General features: G+C 41.8%; 1 protein-coding gene across 1 annotated transcript in view; it reads right to left on the bottom strand.

The window, feature by feature from the left end:
- The window catches only part of DPY19L4 (dpy-19 like 4), a 113,436-nt gene that overhangs the window by 51,411 nt on the left and 43,957 nt on the right, over positions 1-18,068 (bottom strand). The window contains exons 8-10 of the mRNA XM_030216760.1: positions 13,319-13,453; positions 3,056-3,187; positions 2,870-2,968 (exon numbers count right to left, since the gene is read on the bottom strand). Coding sequence (XP_030072620.1) covers positions 2,870-2,968; positions 3,056-3,187; positions 13,319-13,453 — 366 coding nt within the window. The remainder of the gene's footprint in view (positions 1-2,869; positions 2,969-3,055; positions 3,188-13,318; positions 13,454-18,068) is intronic.

Here is an 18,068-nt window from a genome sequence, read left to right as displayed (position 1 = left end):
GTAACTACATATTCAGGTTTTGATCAGGGACAGAGCTGTTATGGGTTGCTATGTTTGTGGTACTTATGTTGGGCCCTGAGGAGCTCCCTCATGCACCAGATTAGGGCAGGGTCTTCTCTCCGGATGCACCTGTGCCGGAGTTGGAGCAACTCAAATGGTGGATACCAATGCGTCTGCAAAACACAAGTTGGTGGAGACAGGGTTCAGGTAATGGGCATTCTTGGCGTCACATACATTATTATTTTTTACAACATGTTGTGCAATGTTCCTCGCATAGCCTGCAACAGATGACTACAGCAAGATTTTTGGGGGGGAAGGGGGCGGAGGGGGTGGTTTTGCATTATACAGGCACAGGTGCTGTGTGAGCTGAGGATGGCATGGTGGCAGTTCTGTGGAGCATGTGCACTGTTGCTGGGAGGTGGGGATGGGCAGTGGGATAAAGCAGGTGTGCCTTTGGGTGGCTCAATGTACTTTAGTGAGCTGCCAACATTCCCATCAGTATGTAGGTGTGTGTAGGATGCTAAAGGAGGTGGGTGGGTGTCCTGATTTGTGCAGCCCCTCATTTTTGCACTGAATGGTTAGTTGAGGGGGCCCCATAATTACTTGTCATTGGATATTCTGTACATTCTGATTTCAGCTATGTTTTGCTATTCTTTCTTATAAAACATCAACAACATGTATTGCAACAACAAAGGGACCTCACTGTATGTGACCCTATGTATGGTGCTTGTCCATGAGTGGTGCTGTGATCCTGGGGGGGGAATGCTTCACACTCACCTTTCCAAGCTGCTACTTAGGATATCCATGCCCTCATGGAGACAATGTGTGGAGGCAAGTGGAGGTGGTGCTTGAAGATTTCTCTGGCACAGGAGGACCAGAAGATCTGACTCCTGCATGGAAAAACTGGGCTCCCTGCGCAGTGTCATAGTTATGCACACTGAGGAATATTCTTCCAAGTGCAGAGGTATATATGCGTATTTTGCACATGGAGGGAACTTCCTGCCATTGCTGTGGACATTTTCTCAATGCAGGAACCAGTACCACCGTTGCACATTTTGAATCGTGTATTTTTGACTGGCAGAAGTGTTTATCTCTGAACGTCTATGATGTTTGCAATACATCCTCTTTCTAAACGTTTTTTTTTTCTGTATTTTTTTGAATATCAGAAAACATTTAGTTCTTTCTTCCATTATGGACTTGCGCTTTTAGATGTTTTCCTATAAATGTTTATTTCTGCCATATCAAAAATGCCCCTCCACATAATCACACGATTGGGTACTATTTGAACTAGAGCATGGGGATGGATCAATAATGGCTTAGAAGTCTTTTCTTGCCACTTGGCTATCAGTGATAAGCTGAAGCCTGTATGGCAAAAAAAGATTATTAATTATGACTCGCACTTCTGAGATCCATGTTTTCGATTAGTAATTTTAGGTGAGAGAGTTTCAGTTAAAGTTGAAAACTATTTTGTCCATTTTCAAAGTCTTGGATTTTGTGGGAGTTGTGCTTTGGCTGTTAATTTAGACACTCAATTATAGATTATTTGAACAACTGTTTCTCTCACAAAATAGTGCCAGGCAACAAAGTACAAGCAATGGCATAAATACATGAATTTTTAACGTAGGTATTGCCGGGGGAAATGGTCTGGGCAGAACACAGATGGAGTTTTTAAGTACATGAAATACACTAATCTACTACATGCAGTGAGAACTTGGGCACTTTACACACAAATGCTTACACCTGTCTCGAGCAGATGTTCACATCCATGCCTACGTAAATGCATAAAAACATAAAAGCCCCTAGCTGGCCTCTTAACACAAATACCCCATTATAAAATTACCTTCTTAATGTTCGCCAACAGATGCCCACCTTTGGCTGCTTCTGCCTTGATTTGCTCATTCACTCCCAGTTTATGAAATAGTATACTGAATAATTTACCTTACTTACATTAGTTAATATATTAGTTTATTTTATAATATAATTTTAGCAAATCTTGCTCTAGTTATAAAATGTTGCCCGTCTATTCTGATGCCCTGAGTACTTCACCCTTCACTTGTTCATAATGGATCTCACTTTCCTCTAAGAGATCTATAAGAGCAGTGCATTTACACTCAGATACCATGTGGTATTATCTATCTAACAGTGTACAGCTTCCCCCAAGACACTGAAAGACTGGAGCCCCCTCTTGCCACCTAATTGCACTTTGAAAATGTGCCTCTAGCCATCTCTCCTTATCTATTCTTTACACATTCAGAAATGGTTTCTCCCATGCACATTTGCATCTAGTACTTGCCATTTATGGATTACCTTATGAAAGACTAATAAAAATCAACATAGTCCCTTCTTACAACTTTGAACAAAAACAATGCCTCTTTCAGAAGGGTATGAGTGTTATTCGATGACAGCAAATATGAGAAGGAGGCTGGTTCAGACTTTTATTTTTCATTTCCTTTCTGTTTTACCACCTCTACTTTAATAATGGTTTTCAGTGTCTTTCCTGAACTATATCTACCTGTTTTTTGTTTTAATTTAAAGGTGAGCAGGGAACTGCATGACAATTCTGAAGTATGTTGCCCACCCTCACTTGTTCCTTTCAGTGGCTGAAATACAGCTGGTCCTGGGGCCCTATTCATTTTTATATGGACAATTACTTTACCCACATCTGGGGTATGCACACCTCAGTGTGGCTATGTTTGGATTTTGTGGAATCACAGAGTTATTTTCCTCAAGATGACTTTTCACCAGTAAACACTATAGCAAAAATGCCATTACCCCCTTTCCGTAGTTGTCTTTTTTTAGTCTTCCCAAAGGAATTTAGGGCATCAGTTGTCATTTGTCAGTTATTATTATTATACTTAAAGCAGCTCACCTTTATTACAAAATGCAGCGTCACTGCTATTGTGAACACCAAATAATAATATACGAAGTCCATCACCTTTGCAATAAATGTTCCCCTTTTCATGTTCATCTGTGGAAACAAGTCAAAAAGAATGTAGAAGATGCAATAAATAAAACCTAAAAAGCCAGTAAGGAACTGGGAAACTGGAATGATTACCTGTATACAGTTAGCAAGTATAGAGCCTGCCACGAGGCTTAGCAATGGAGACAACAACAGAGCCGAATTCTCAAATTGCACCAGGTATCCCAACAGCAGAGACAACAAATAGATCTTCTGGACCTCGTGCACCTGGGGAAGAAAAATTCACAGTGTAATCTACAAAAAGGGTTTGGTCATCATTTTAGTTATGAACAAGTGCATGACATGCACTAGCACAAAACTAACAAGAGTTAACAACAGAGATGTGAGCAGAACTGCTCGTTTCTATCGAAGTAAGCCTTGCCAATAAAAGAATGACTAGCAGACTGGTACCTTCTCAAATGCAGAAAATAAGCTTTTAAAAGTAACTTGGCATTTGCGAGGAGTGCCATCGCTGGCAGCTAGAAAATAAGCTGATGACTTCCTTGCACTGGGGGAGGTTCAGACCACAGAGCTCTTCAGCTGGTGGTTTGTGGGAATCCCTTCCAGCAAAGGTAAAATGTTTAATGGGAAGGGGGGGGGGGGGGGGGGGGAAGAGAAAGCAGAGAGGCATATGTAATAGGTGGCCCCTTAGTCCAAAATGGGCTGCTAGATAGTCATCTGGAGACAGGAGTACAGCCATTTGTATCACGTTTAATTAACAGTAGATAAACTCCAGCTGAACGTTCAGCATATTTACAGTTGATCTCTGGTTTTCTACTGGGGCACAACTGTGCAATAAGTTTATTGGGCTCCCATCTATAGGATGAGACCCACTCAAGTGATTTTCTTCAAAAATTTGTAAAGAAGGAGATTTAACCCCCCCCCCCCCCCAAAAAAAAAAAAGACGAGTTCATTCCACCAATGCAGTATGAACAGAAGTGAAGGTAGTTAAGTCAGGACCCAGGTCCATTGAGCTGTAGGCAGATTTCCCAGATAATAAATTACCTGAAACATGGTTTCCCAACAGAACTATCCGCAAGCAAAATACTCTGTTCTCTGTCTAGGGGAAGGGGGAAAACCTTGGCTATGGCCCTACATGCCACTATTTCGGTCAGAGAGAGAGCTGAGAAATCAGGCTGAGATATATATTAGCTTTATTAGGTAGGGATAATATAAAAAACGATATACAAAATAGAGATTTGGCAAAGCTTTGGCTGAACAAAAATACTGGCAGTAATTCTTACAACTATATTCTCACACTACACACATTTCTTACTGGTTGCTAGGTAAACTTGCACAACTGATTAGAATGCAATAACTATGTTACGAGGTAGTATGGTAATTAGCAGCTTCTTTCCCGACCAAGGTTATGACTAACACCAGCCTTATGCTCAGGTAATCGCCACTCGCTAACCCAGACTAATAGGAGATAGATCACTGTCTCTCACCAGGCAGGCTGACCTCTGGGGACGCCTCTCAGGAGTAGCACAGGTTCCTTCCCAGACTCAAGCTGAGATATCAGCGAGTCTTCGTCAGAGCCACGACAGGCACTCTGCAGCAGTCAGCAAAGGCACAGGTCACACCTTGTAGGTAGCTGAACCACACGGTACTCTTCCAGATACACAGTTCATCAGTTGGTGGACCTTCTTAGGTCACTGGTCTTCTTTCCACCTCCACCTTCTTCCAAGGATTCCGACTAACTAACTCCCCAACTCTTCCAGCGCCTCTCGGTCAGGTGATACCAATTATCCTCTTGTACCATCCCGTGCATGGGCAAGAAGAGTTCTTGTTTTTTCTTTGTGACCTTGGAAATGGTAACTTCTGGTGCCATGCCTGCCTCCCTTCTCATCATCTCCGAGATAGAAGGGGAATAATTGGAGCACAGAGTGTCCTTGGCTTCAGCAAGCCTGTCAGTGATTTTCCACAAACTGAAGTGGACTCTGACACAGAGATATGCAGGTCAGAGGTTTGCAGCAGCCATTTTCTAGTAACAAGATGTCATAGGCTTGTATAGGCCAAGACCAGCAAGGGAGACACAGGGACATACCCCTACAGAGCCCAGCATCTGTCTCCAATAGTGACCAGAAAGGCTCAAAATTACTCAGATCGCCAAAAGTAGATCTATTTCTCATAGCTCATTCCAGGGATAAGTGACGGCTCTTCTCATAGGAGCCAACTTTTCAAAATGATTGGGGGTGCTAAACCCAACAGAAATGATCCCTTCCTGGATACAGTAGAGGATTTTGCTCAACTGTGGGTGCTCGCTCAAGCACCCACAATGCTGGCTCCAATGGCTCTTCCAAGTCTACCTGGCTAATAATTCCAAACCTCTTTTAAGCCCCACTTTATTAGTTGTCTTGACTAAATCCTCTGGCAAGACCCACAGCTTAATATAGTGCATGGAGTGAAAAAAAAGTCCTTGCTATGACTTGTTTTCCATCTGCTGGTTGTTTCATGGAGTGTCCTAATGGTTTTGTGTTGTTTAAGAGGTTAAATAGCTGTTCCTTCTTGAATTATTCGATCCTGATCATATATCTCTTTTCTCCAAGCTGAAGACTACTACTACTTACCATATCTATAGTACTACTAGATGTACGCAGCACTGTACACTTGAACATGAAGAGACAGTCTCTGCCCTAACCTGTTTAGCTTCTCTTCAAAAAGGAGGTAATCTATCCCCTTATCATTTTGTCACCCTTCTCTGAGAGAGAGAGAGAGAGAGAGAGAGAGAGAGAGAGAGAGAGAGAGAGAGAGAGAGAGAGAGAGAGAGAGAGAGAGAGAGAGAGAGATTCTTAATTTAATTTTGTTCTCAGTCCATTTCAAATAATCCCTAACCTTCTATTTCATTTTTTTAAGCAGCTATGGCACACTGGGCTGAACATTTCAAAGTACTATCCACAATGACTCCAAGATCTTTTTCTTTGTGGTGACTCCTAAGTTCAGAACCCAGCATTTTATATCTGTAGTTGGAATTATTTTTCCCTACTTGAATCACTTTGCATTTGTCCACATTAAATTTTATCTTCCATTTAGATGCCTAGTCTCAGTCTCACAAGATCCTTCTGTAATCCTTCACAGCCCTGTGCTATTTTAATGGCTTTTAATAACTGTTATCTGCAAATCTGATCATCTCACTCATTGCTCCTTTCTCCAGATCACTTATGAAAATGTTAAAACAGCAGAGGTCCCAGTACACACTCTTGGGCAGTCCACTATTGAACCTTTTCTATTTGGAAAATTAACCACTTTCCTTACTCCATTTCCTGTCTTTTAGCCAGTTTCCTATCCATAATAGGACATTCTCTACTTTCCCATGTCATTGTAATTTACATATAGTAACATAATAGATGACGGCAGATAAACAACTGTAAGATCCATTCAATCTGACCAACAAGACAAACCCATTACATTAAGGTACGACATGATACTCTATATGAACATCCGATCTTGGATTTCTCCCTGCCATTTTCAGGGCACAGACTTTGTTCTAAAACATCTAAAGTTGTCATTTAAGCCCTGAAAAGCTCCATTCTAGTCCATTCAAATCTATTCAGCCACAATCAGACCACAGAAGTCTGCCCAGCGCTGGCCTTCTTCTCCAAATTCTGAAGCTGAACTTGTCTAGCCACGATTAGAGACTGACCACTGAAGTTTGCCCAGCACCGGTTTTGCTTCCCAAATCCCAGTGTTGCCACCTAATCTCCGCTAAGCTTCTTTGGATTCATTCCTTCTATACAAGATTCCTTTGTGTTTATCCCACACGTTTTTGAATTCTGTTACTGTTTTGATCTCCACCATCTCCCATAGAAGGGCATTCCAAGTATCTACCACCCTCTCAGTGAAAAATACTTCCTGACATTATTCCTGAGTTCCTCCCCCTTTAACCTCAATTTATGTCCTCTAGTTCTACCACCTTCCCGTCTCTGGAAAAGGTATGTTTGTCGCTTAATAGATTTCAAACATTTGAACCATCTGTATCATATCACCCCAGTTTCTCCTTTCTTCCAGGGTATATATATGTTCAGGTCATCAAGTCTCTCTTCATGTGTCTTGCTCTGCAAAACCCATACCATTTTCATCACTTTCTCTGAACTGCCTCAAGTCATTTTACATCCTTAGCAAAATATGGCCTCTAAAACTGAAGACAATACTCCAAGTGGGGACTCACCAATGACTTGTACAGGAGCATCAACATCTCCTGTCTTCTGCTAGTTATACCTCTCTCTACGCAGCCTAGCATCCTTCTTGCCACGGTCACTGCCTTGTCACACTGTTTTGCCACCTTGAGATCCTCGGACAGCATCACCCCAAGGTCCCTCGCCTGAGCTGAGCTTACAAATCTCAGTCCTCCTATCTGGTACATCTCTTTTGGATTTCTGCACCCCTAGTGCATCACTCTGCACTTCTTGGCATTAAAGTTTAACTATTCCAAGTCACAGGTATAAATGTTAAGAGTACTCACTATTTGTTACTCATACTTTCATTTATGCAAACCTTTCTACAAATTAAGGTCCTTTAGTGAAGGGATAACAAACCAAATTCATGCTGATATGGTACACATAGTTATTCAATGAGTAATATAATGCAACTTTGCTGTTAGAACCTCTCTACCAATCATGTTTTATTTTTGGAAACACTTCCTCCATTTGTGAGCACTAGATCCAGAATTGTCCCTTCCCTTCCCTCATGGGTTCTGTCACCATTTGTCGAGTAAGGCACTTTGGCAGGCATCCACGATCTACATCTTTCTGATTCTGCTGACAGGATACTCTAATCTACATCAGGCAAGTTAAAATTTCCCAGTAGGAATTACTTCAGAAAAAGCTGCACTCTGAACCAAAAACTTCAGTCCCTTCCAAGCTTCTGGAATACTCTCTGCACTCTAAACTTGTATTTTTGGCCAGGTCATTTGTCCCCAGGTGGATTACAATATCAGTATTAGAATCCTTACTCTCCTCTTGGATCACGTTCATTATTTGGTTGATATTTCTGGTAGGTGAGGAATCCTGGAAGGTATTTCATTAATCTCTTATGAGGTACTTTCCCTAATGATTTGTGAAAATCAAATATACTATCTCAATTGAATTACCTTTATCCACATATATTTTACACCTTCAAAAAATCTAAAACTGGTAAAACAAGGGTCACCTTCACTATATAAATACTCGAATGAATGAATGAACGAACTCATGCTGACTCATTTTCATTAAACTACGTGTATCTATAAAGGTCAGTAATTTGGGCCTGATATTCAGTGTCGCTTATTTAGGAGTGGCCTAGTGGTTAGAGCACCGGTCCTACAATCCAGAGGTGGCCGGTTCAAATCCTGCTGCTGCTCGTCATGATCTTGGGCAAGTCACTTAACCCTCCATTGCCTCAGGTACAAACTTAGATTGTGAGCCCTCATGGGACAGAGATATATCCAGAGTACCTGAATGTAACTCACCTTGAGCTACTATTGAAAAAGGTGTGAGCAAAATCTAAATAAATAAATAGGTAGGAGTGGATTCTACCCAGAGCAATGCAGCTCACTAGGGCCATACCCAGATCTTTAGTGATATTATTTGGACAATGTTGCTGGAAATAATCTGACCACCACAGCACTATCTCAGTAGTGCAAGGGCAATCCAGGGGCTGAGGCAGGGCCAAAATTTTATCCATGTACAGCTCATATTCGGTACCTGCGCTGAATCTCAGCTGTACCCAGATAACTTGCAGTGGCTGCTGAATACTGAACATACATTTACATGCTGGATTTTGTCATTTGAATTCAACATTAATCATGGTGTTTAAATATCAAAAGAATATCAAGGGGTTTTGTGTTTAAAATAGCTTCTATCACTCTGCCTAGCACTGACATCAGGCTCACACGTCTAATTTTCCACTCACCCCCCTGAGCCATTTTTAAGTCAGGGTTACATTGCTCACACTCCAATCTCCAAAATACTTTTTCACTCAGCACGTAGTTATGCTCTGGAATTCACTGTCAGAGGATGAGATAAAAGCAATTAGAACAGCTGTCTTTTGAAAACGGGATTGGACAAATTCTGGAAGAAAAATCCAAAAACCATTAAGGTAGACCCGGGGAAAGCCACTGCTGATCCTTGAGGATAAGTAACATGGAAGCTATGGGGTCCTTTACTAAGCTGCTGGAAAAAGGGATCCGCAGGAGCCATTTTTCACGCGCGCCAGAGCCCTTTTCACTACAGTGTTATATAATAATAATAATAAAAAAAAAAAAAAAAAAAAAAAAGCCCCACCCCACCCCCCAATTGGCCACGCAATAAGACAACTCTTACCACATGACCATGCGGCAGGGAGCACTTACCTCCACCCACTGAACTAGGGTCTAGACCTAGTCCTTAGTGGAGAGCATGATCTGGTGTGGGAGGTAATAGTGCTGGGGCCGCTTGATAACAGTGATCATAATATGATCAGATTTGATATTAGCTTTGGAGTAAGTATATGCAGGAAATCCAATACGTTACCATTTAACTTTCAAAAAGGAGACTATGATAAAATGAGAAGAACGATAGAAAAAAAAACCAAAAAACTTAGAGGAGCAGCTGCTAGGGTCAAACATTTACATCAGGCGTGGATGCTGTTCAAAACACCATCCTGGAGGCCCAGGCCAAATATATTCCGCATATTAAAAAAGGAGAAAGGAAGACCAAACGACAGCCTGAATGAATAAAAAGTGAGGTGAAGGAAGCTATTACAGATAAAAGAAAATCCTTCAAAAAATGGAAGGAACCGACTGAAAATAATAAGAAACAGCATAAGGAATGATAAGTCAAATGCAAAGCGCTGATAAGGAAGGCAAAGAGGGACTTTGAAAAAAAGATTGCATTGGAGGCAAAAACACATAGTAAAAATTTTTTTTTTTTTTTTTTAGGTACAGTATATTAAAAGCAGGAAGAGAGCAAAAGAATTGGTTGGACTACTAGATGACTGACGAGTAAAAGGGGCAATCAGGGAAGATAAAGCCATAGTGGAGAGATTAAATGAATTCTTTGCTTCGGTCTTCACCGAGGAAGATTTGGGAGAGATACCGGTGCCAGAAATGGTATTCCAAGCTGACGAGTCGGAGAAACTGAATAAAATCTCTATAAACCTGGAGGATGTAATGGGGCAATTTGATAAACTGAAAAGTAGCAAATCTCCTAGACTGGATGGCATTCATCCCACAGTACTGATAGAACTGAAAAATGAACTTGCGGAACTATTGTTAGTAATATGCAATTTACCTTTAAAATTAAGTGTGGTACCTGAAGATTGGAGGGTGGCCAATGTAATGCCGATCCGTTGCCGGGCAAAATGGTACAGACTATTAAAAAGAACAAAATTACAGAGCATATTCAAAAGCATGGATTAATGAGACAAAGCCAACATGGATTTAATGAAGGGAAATTATGCCTTACCAATCTATTACATTTCTTTGAAAGGGTAAACAAACATGTGGATAAAGGTGAGCCGGTTGATATTGTGCATCTGGATTTTCAGAAGGCGTTTGACAAAGTAATTCATGAAGGACTCCAGAGGAAATTGGAGAGTCATGGAATAGGAGGTAGTTATCTATTGTGGATTAAAAACTGGTTAAAAGATAGAAAACAGAGAGTAGGTTTAAATGGTCAGTATTCTCAATGGAGAAGGGTAGTTAGTAGGGTTCCCCAGGGGTCTTTGATGGGACCGCTGCTTTTTAACATATTTATAAATGACCTAGAGATAGGAGTAACTAGTGAGGTAATTAAATTTGCTGACGGCACAAAGTTATTCACAGTTGTTAAATCGCGAGAGGATTGTGAAAAGTTACAAGATTATGCCCCTCCAGGTCTCTCTCAGCCAATCATAGCGCGTTTAGCTGAAAGGGAGGTCCAAATAGTTTTGATATGGACGTCCTCGCACGTCCCGATCCCCGATTCTCTCCGGTGGTGGTCATTTCGGACACGTAAGAAAAACACGTCCAAAAAGGCCGCCCATCACAAAATCTTTAGAAAAAAAACATCCAAAGTGTTCGTCAGGGATGTCCTTTTTTTTTTTTTTTGAGTGAAGGACGTCCAAGTTTTAGCACTTGAAAGGACGTCCCTGACGAGCACTTGGACGTTTTTTCTCTTCCGATTTTTGCGATGGGCATCCTCCTCTGCATGGGTCCCACTCACAGCAGCCCCAACGAGAGGTGCAGACCTCCCGTTAGGTTTTCCACGGTGCATAGGGTCGGAAACGATAGTGCATCGCATCGATTCACATAATAATAGTAATTAGCTCATTTGCATTCTGATTTCGTTAGCTGCTACCGTGACAGGAAAATGGCTCGGAGAACCCTTTTGTGCATGTCCCGGTTTACTACTTGCAAGCTAAACTGGCTAGAACCAGTTTAAACACCACGTTGCTGGCTCGTTAAGTTTAGTGCATCTGGTAGAATGTTAGGGATTGTTAGGAAAGGAATGGAAAACAAAAATGATGACGTTATGATACCTTTGTATCGGCTCCATGGTGTGACCGCACTTCGAACATTGCGTTCAATTCTGGTCACCGCATCTCAAAAAAGATATAGTGGAATTAGAAAAGGTGCAGAGAAGGGCAACAAAAATGATAAAGGGGATGGGACAACTTCCCTATGAGGAAAGGCTAAAGCGGCTAGGGCTCTTCAAATTGGAGGAGGGGAGATATGATAGAGGCCTATAAAATAATGAGTGGAGTGGAAAGGGTAGATGTGAAGTGTCTGTTTACTCTTTCCCAAAATACTAGGACTAGGGGGCATTCAATGAAGCTAGTAAATTTAAAACAAAATCAGAGAACATTTTTCTTCACTCAGTGTAATTAAATTCTGGAATTCATTGCCAAAGAATGTGTTAAAGACGGTTAGCTTAGAAGGGTTTTAAAAAAAAGGGTTTGGATGGCTTTCTAAAGGAAAAGTCCATAGATCATTATTAAAACCGAATTAGACAAAAATAAAATTCCAGGGAGTGCTGGAAATGGCACGCGCTCAACCTGGAACTACCACTGACAGCCATGTTGCCCTAGCGATAGTTCAGTTTTAGCATGCAATAAGCCTGCGTTGGGCTTACCGCTGCTTTGTAAAAGGGCCCCTATGTACTTTTTGGGATCCTACCAGGTACTCGTGACTTGGATTGGATTATAGGTGAAACAGGATACTGGGCTTGATGGACCTTTGGTCTGGCCCAGTATGGCAACTCTTATGTTATATTCTTATTTCTCAAACAACATGGCTGTTATAAGTGACAGTTTTGCTCTTACTATTAATAGGTATCTTATGAACATCTTCAACATCCAATATTTTCTTTTTAATTTCTTTATAAATTACAAACATAAGCTAAGCATGTTAAATGTTTGAAAACTGCAAATACAGCTCCAGATTTAGAGATGGACGCTTTGAACATTTTTGATATTCTGGAGACTTAAGATAACAGTCTCGGAGGTTAAACAACTTTTAGTTGTGTTTTTGGCATCGAATCAGAAATGGCTTCTATGAGTTTTCTTTAAAGAAAAAAAAAAAAAGGTACCCTTTTCGGGCCTTCAGGTCAGAAAGTTGGAAACATTTGAAGGACTACAGTTCTAAACAACAAGAAACTTTCTTCTCAGAGTCTTCCAGATTTGACTAAAATGAGACTCTGAGAAGAAAGTTTCTTGTTGTTTAGAACTGTAGTCCTTCAAATGGGTGCCCTTTTCTTTTTGAAATATCCTTGTAAATGTATTGGATGTTAAATATGTATATTTTTTTAAACCTTCCTAGCTGTCTGCATTCCTGGGTAATAAGAAGATGGACTCTAATTCGCCAGTTAGAACAGACAATTAATCCTCAGTACAGTAGTAGCTATTGGTGTGTGCCTATTATGTTAACCAGTTTATTTTGCATTATTAGATACTGATTATCGAAATTTCTTGCAATTTTCTTTTGTTTTTTTCTTACATTGTCATTTTCTTACATTGTCATGAACTTGAAATTAATAATTTCAATGTCTTTAGTCTTGTCTTATTTCTTTTAAAGAAATCTTATTTCCATGTTTCTGTACAAGTGACTGTTCTTTGGCATGTTTTGTGAAATTGCAATAAAAATAAAATTAAAATGTTTACAAACTGATGCTTCCTACTTTATCACTCCAACAATGAAGAAACTGCAACCATCAGAGTAACTAGATCACTCTCACATGATGACAGCACAAATACCCAGAAATTACTCTGCGCCTGCAACCACAGGAGTAGGACATGTCAAAGTTAAGACCCAAGTGGTAAGCATGTTCAGATCTAAATAAAAGAAGCGTGACTTCTATTTTTAGCCACTACAAATACAGAGTAACATACAACTATAAATGTGAAGTTTGTATGTCTCCACAATACCTTGTCTTTTTGAACGAGGAGCAGGTAATCCATCATGAGGAGAGACAGAGACTGGAGAAAGAGTAGATAGTGACTGTATTCCCATATTACCATAAAAGTGTACGTTGAAGCAGTCACTAAGAAGAAGCACAGCCTCTAGAGAGAAAGCACAGTGGAAATGACCTAAAAATCTTACATATATCACACCAGTACAGAAAATCAATGGTTCAGTAACAAGCTATTCCTTCTTTAAATGATTTGAGATGATGGGTGGGAACATAAAATGGCAAAATTGTGTCAGAATAATGATCCAGCCATCTCAGCTACTTTTCTGCAATCATCACAGGCAGCAATGCTTAAAGGAAATATAACAGCAACTAATGGTGTGCTGACATGTCCATCTGTTGTCAGATCTTTCCTGTTTCTAGAAGACATGGTTTATTGGTATATATGACCAACAGTAATAGTAGAACAGTCTATAGTCAATCTTTTCTAAACGGTTTACTTTTTTGGAACCAGTCATAAGTGATGCCCCGTTTAGCAGAGTGGCTGAATGTGGAACATCCCAACCTGGGCATCCAGTTTCAATTTTCCCTTGTATTTTACAAAATACTCTGTTCAATGCAGAACTTTCTGTATATGAATATTGGCCCAACTTTAAAAAGAACCCCCACACAAACACACTCCACACTTATAAGTACCGTAAATTAACCTCAGAAGCTGTGCATTTACCCTCTCCCCTCCTCAGCTTACAGCGCAGCATCTCCCCTCTCTCCCCCACCCCCCCTGGAGTTTAGAAGTGGCCACACAAGCCCCAGCAGTTGTGTGTGGCAGGAAGGCAGCAGGAAGCATAAGGGTAGAAGATACTACTGCACGCACACTAGCAGTCTGCCTTGATTTATTAGAAGCTGTGTGCATTACAGCTCCATGTAGCACTTATTTGGTTTTCTTTTCCAGTGCATACTACACATTGGAAGTGAAGTCATATTAAGCACTGCTTGCAGCTGCGAAACTGAGGAGGCGAGCACCCAATTGTCAGTGGTGATTGAGCATGCAAACACAAAAACGGCACCAAAAAAATGTAACAAACTTCAAATTGTCTTCATCTTTTTTGGTGCTATTTTCCTTGTGTTCTACCAGGTTTGCAATGTGCCCAATTCTGCTTCTGACCAGTAGGGGCTTCCCAATCAGGTAGTCAAAAACTAGACATGAGCTTCATGGTGAGGGCAGTGGATTGCTTTTGTTTCCTCTATTTCCTCATGCAAGCCCTCTGCTCCTAGGTGCTGTGATAATGCTGGGGTCACTAGTGAAGGGGCAGACATCTTGGATATAAGGTTGGTACCATGAATTGAGGTGTAATCTTCCAGAGATGGGAGCCCTGCTGTCTCCTGGATGACAGCATCCAGTCCAGGCCATCGGAGGAGAGGGTATGGAGCATGGTACAGAGATCCTTGATGTCACTGACTATTTCCTTGACCTCATCTCTGAAGAGATTTTTCTCTAGAGAAAGGGGGATCAGTGAGGTGTTTGTGGATAACTTCATGGGGTCCAGTTGACCTGAGCCAGAGGACACTCCAGAGGTGCAAGAAGAGATCTCAAAGGTGCTGAAGGCTCAAGTTTTTAATTTTTAATTGATTCAATTAGTTATAGATGTTTGTCATGTGTTGTTTGTTATATAGCTGACAGACTCCTGATGCAGGCCTCACAGCCGAAACATGCCCATGTTGAGTCATGTTGGAAGACATTTAATAAAAACCAGCTGTACACCGTTGACTTTCCTGGTCATCGCTCCTGTTTTTTTGTACAGAGATTGATTTTTCTTCTATTTCTGTTCATGTTTTCCAGGATCATCCAGGTTATGTAAGGGGAGAAAGGAGATTCTTGGTGTCTGGGTACAGAAAGGAGAGAACTCCTCTAGAAGAGAATCATGGGGGAGAAATGAGTTGGAACTGGTGAGCAGCAATGCAGGAGCTTAACATAGCTTCTTGAAAGACCTTTTCACCAGTCATGTTCTGATCCTTCCTAGATGTGTTGGAGTGAGAAACAAGAGCTCCTAGACCTCTTTATGATATATCTGAAAATAATGGATTGGTGTGGGAGTTGAGTTTTGCTAAATCAGGGTACTGAATGGACCTAGTAATTAACATTCAGCTACTCAGACAGGCACACCTTAGGACAGTGTTTGTCATATATTGTTCCTGCAATCAAGAAGAACCCTATGCACTGGAATCACCACCATGGGCTTAGGGGTGTCTAAGTATTTCAAGTTGCCAAGAACTTAATTGCACAGGTCGGCTGTATCCTGGGTGAGAGCTTCTGGAGAAACTCTAGATAGGTTAGGTCCCCTAGTGGTGAGGCAGGAAGTGAAGATGGAGGCAGGGTATCAGAGGGGATGCCTGGGGAGTCTGGTGAGGGCAGATTTAGCGAGAGGTCTGAGCAGCTGTGACCCAAGACAGTGCTGGATTTACCAAACTCACCTTCCTCACGTGATCCTGGGGCAACAGTAAGAGGTGGTAGTGTGGTGGTATGAAGCAGTGAAGGGGCCAGATGAGTCCCACTTTTCCTTTCAGGGCTCCGAAGGGGTGTTAAGAACTAGAGGAGCAAGGTTTTGATTGACTAACTTAATGAAGTCCATGAGCTGCTGACTTGATGTCTACATCCACACCAAGGTCTGTGGGGGTTGGAGCAGGCAGGGAATGCTCTGTCCCAGTGTCTCGATAGAGCTGGTTTGGCAAAGCACTGACGTAGCGTAATCTGGAAGAGGAGGAATGATGTGCAGTCCTGCTGCACCTCCTGTTCTTTATTTGAATATCTCTTCTACTTGTAGCTTCTGTGCCTATGGTGAGAGAAGCACAATTTTGCCCAAACTCCCATGCAGTTAGCATGTGGGGAGACAGACCCATTATTTCTCCTGTCTGGTGCTGTGCTGAGCAGAAGGGAGTCCCTGGTGCCAATGGGTATGTCCAAAGTAATTATGTTTGCGCTGATGTAGAGGGAGCCTCATGAAAGCATTCCCTAGCTCCAGGGGGCTAAGTGGAGGACTGTGCCATCATTGGACACCTTGTCTTTCCATCAGGTTCAGTGCCTTGGGGGCAGGGCAGGGCAGGGCAAATGTCTAAGCAGAACCATACAAGCATTGGCCAGGCTGGGATCAAGGCTATGGAGGACTGAAGCTATCAGGGGAGTCAGCAGACAGGGAGATATCCATGGTCCTCAGCTAGGCAGCAAGGAAATGCTTAAGGGCATGCCGCCAATGCATTCTCACCTACAGGGACATGCGGGAGCAGTGAGGGCAGATCTCAGTGAGGTGTGTTGGCCTGAGGCAATGGGCACAGAGCTCTGTCCAATGTACTCTTTTTTTTTTTTTTTTAACCACAGGTGGAGTACTTCTTGAAGCCAAGCTTGTCCATTTCTATAGTTCTTTAAAGCCTTAGAGGAAAATAAGAGGAAGATGGTCACTGCAATAACACACTGAAAACAAGGAGAGTAGAAAACCAATCCTATAGGAAGAGTGGATGGAAACAAACTTGAGGAAGAAAGTGGGATAGGACTTGTGAGGAGCTGCAAGTGTATATTGAAAGGGACGTTTAAAAAGGTCTTTTCTGAGCTATGGGAGAGTGAGCCTGGTCAAAGGAGGCATCAGATGATCAAGTTATGGGAAATAAGGGAGGGGGAGTGGAAGGTTTCCCACAGAACAAGTTTCGTACCCCATGTCCCCTTTTTTCAAGGAATAACGGTGTGTCTATGTGAGCACTTCAAATCTACAAATCACACATTTACATTTGCAACAAAATGCACTTTATTTATTCTCACAAGATATTAGCAACTTAATGTTCACAGCAATTATTCAGAATTATGTATACACAAATCACAAATAGCTTTACAGAGCACAGCTTTTCCCTGCTTATATCCACAGCATTTTCTCAGTCTGTAAAAAGATCTTTGACCAGGTAAGAACTAATTTCCCCTCTACCTAAGCTCACCCTCCTACTCTGGACTGAAGAAATGCCAGCTACTTCAATTGATTCAATTTTCTGTGCTTCTTGCTATCATGACTTAGCACACTGCCAAGCATCTGTGTATTTTATGCTCACGTGGTCTCTGTCAACCTTGGAGTTTGCTTGCACCAGCAACTCTTCTCTTCGCTGCAACAGTTCTTTTATCCAATTTTTACTAAATTAGGCCCTATTTCAGTGATTCCCAAACTGGGTTCCGTGAAACTCTGGGGTTCCCCATCAGTGTAAGTTCTAGCTAGTTAAGGCAGGCAGGATCCTCAGCTGCTCCTGCCCATGCTGGCAGGGGGTCCTGGCAGCCATTTTGTCAGCAGAGCCAGCATGGACAGGAGTGACTGAGTATCAATCTTGTTTCCCCTAGACCACCAACAATATGGTAGACCCGGAGGAGGGTGGGAAGGGAGCTTATGTGTGATTCTGGGAGAGGGGGCTTCTTGTGTTTGGGGGGGGGGGGGGGAGGAGTGGGGGTTCTTTTGTGTATGAAAATATTTTAGGGGGGTTCCACCACGGAAAAAAGGTTGCTAAATGCATAAGATAGTGATTCCCAAAGTCATGCATGTTTCTGGACTGAAAGAGGCATGGTTCCAGGATTTGTCATGTCATCAACTCCTAGATTACTTTGAGATTGGCAGAAACATACTTTAATGGATCAAGGGCTTCCTAACCACCAAAACATATCAAGTGAAATCAAGTTCAAACATATCATCACCGTGGAAAGTAGACTGCGGAGTACCTCAAGGATCACCACTATCACAGAC

This window comes from Microcaecilia unicolor, chromosome 1 (assembly GCF_901765095.1).
Source record: "Microcaecilia unicolor chromosome 1, aMicUni1.1, whole genome shotgun sequence".
NCBI lineage: Eukaryota > Metazoa > Chordata > Amphibia > Gymnophiona > Siphonopidae > Microcaecilia > Microcaecilia unicolor.
This window is presented reverse-complemented; position numbering and strand designations above follow the sequence as displayed.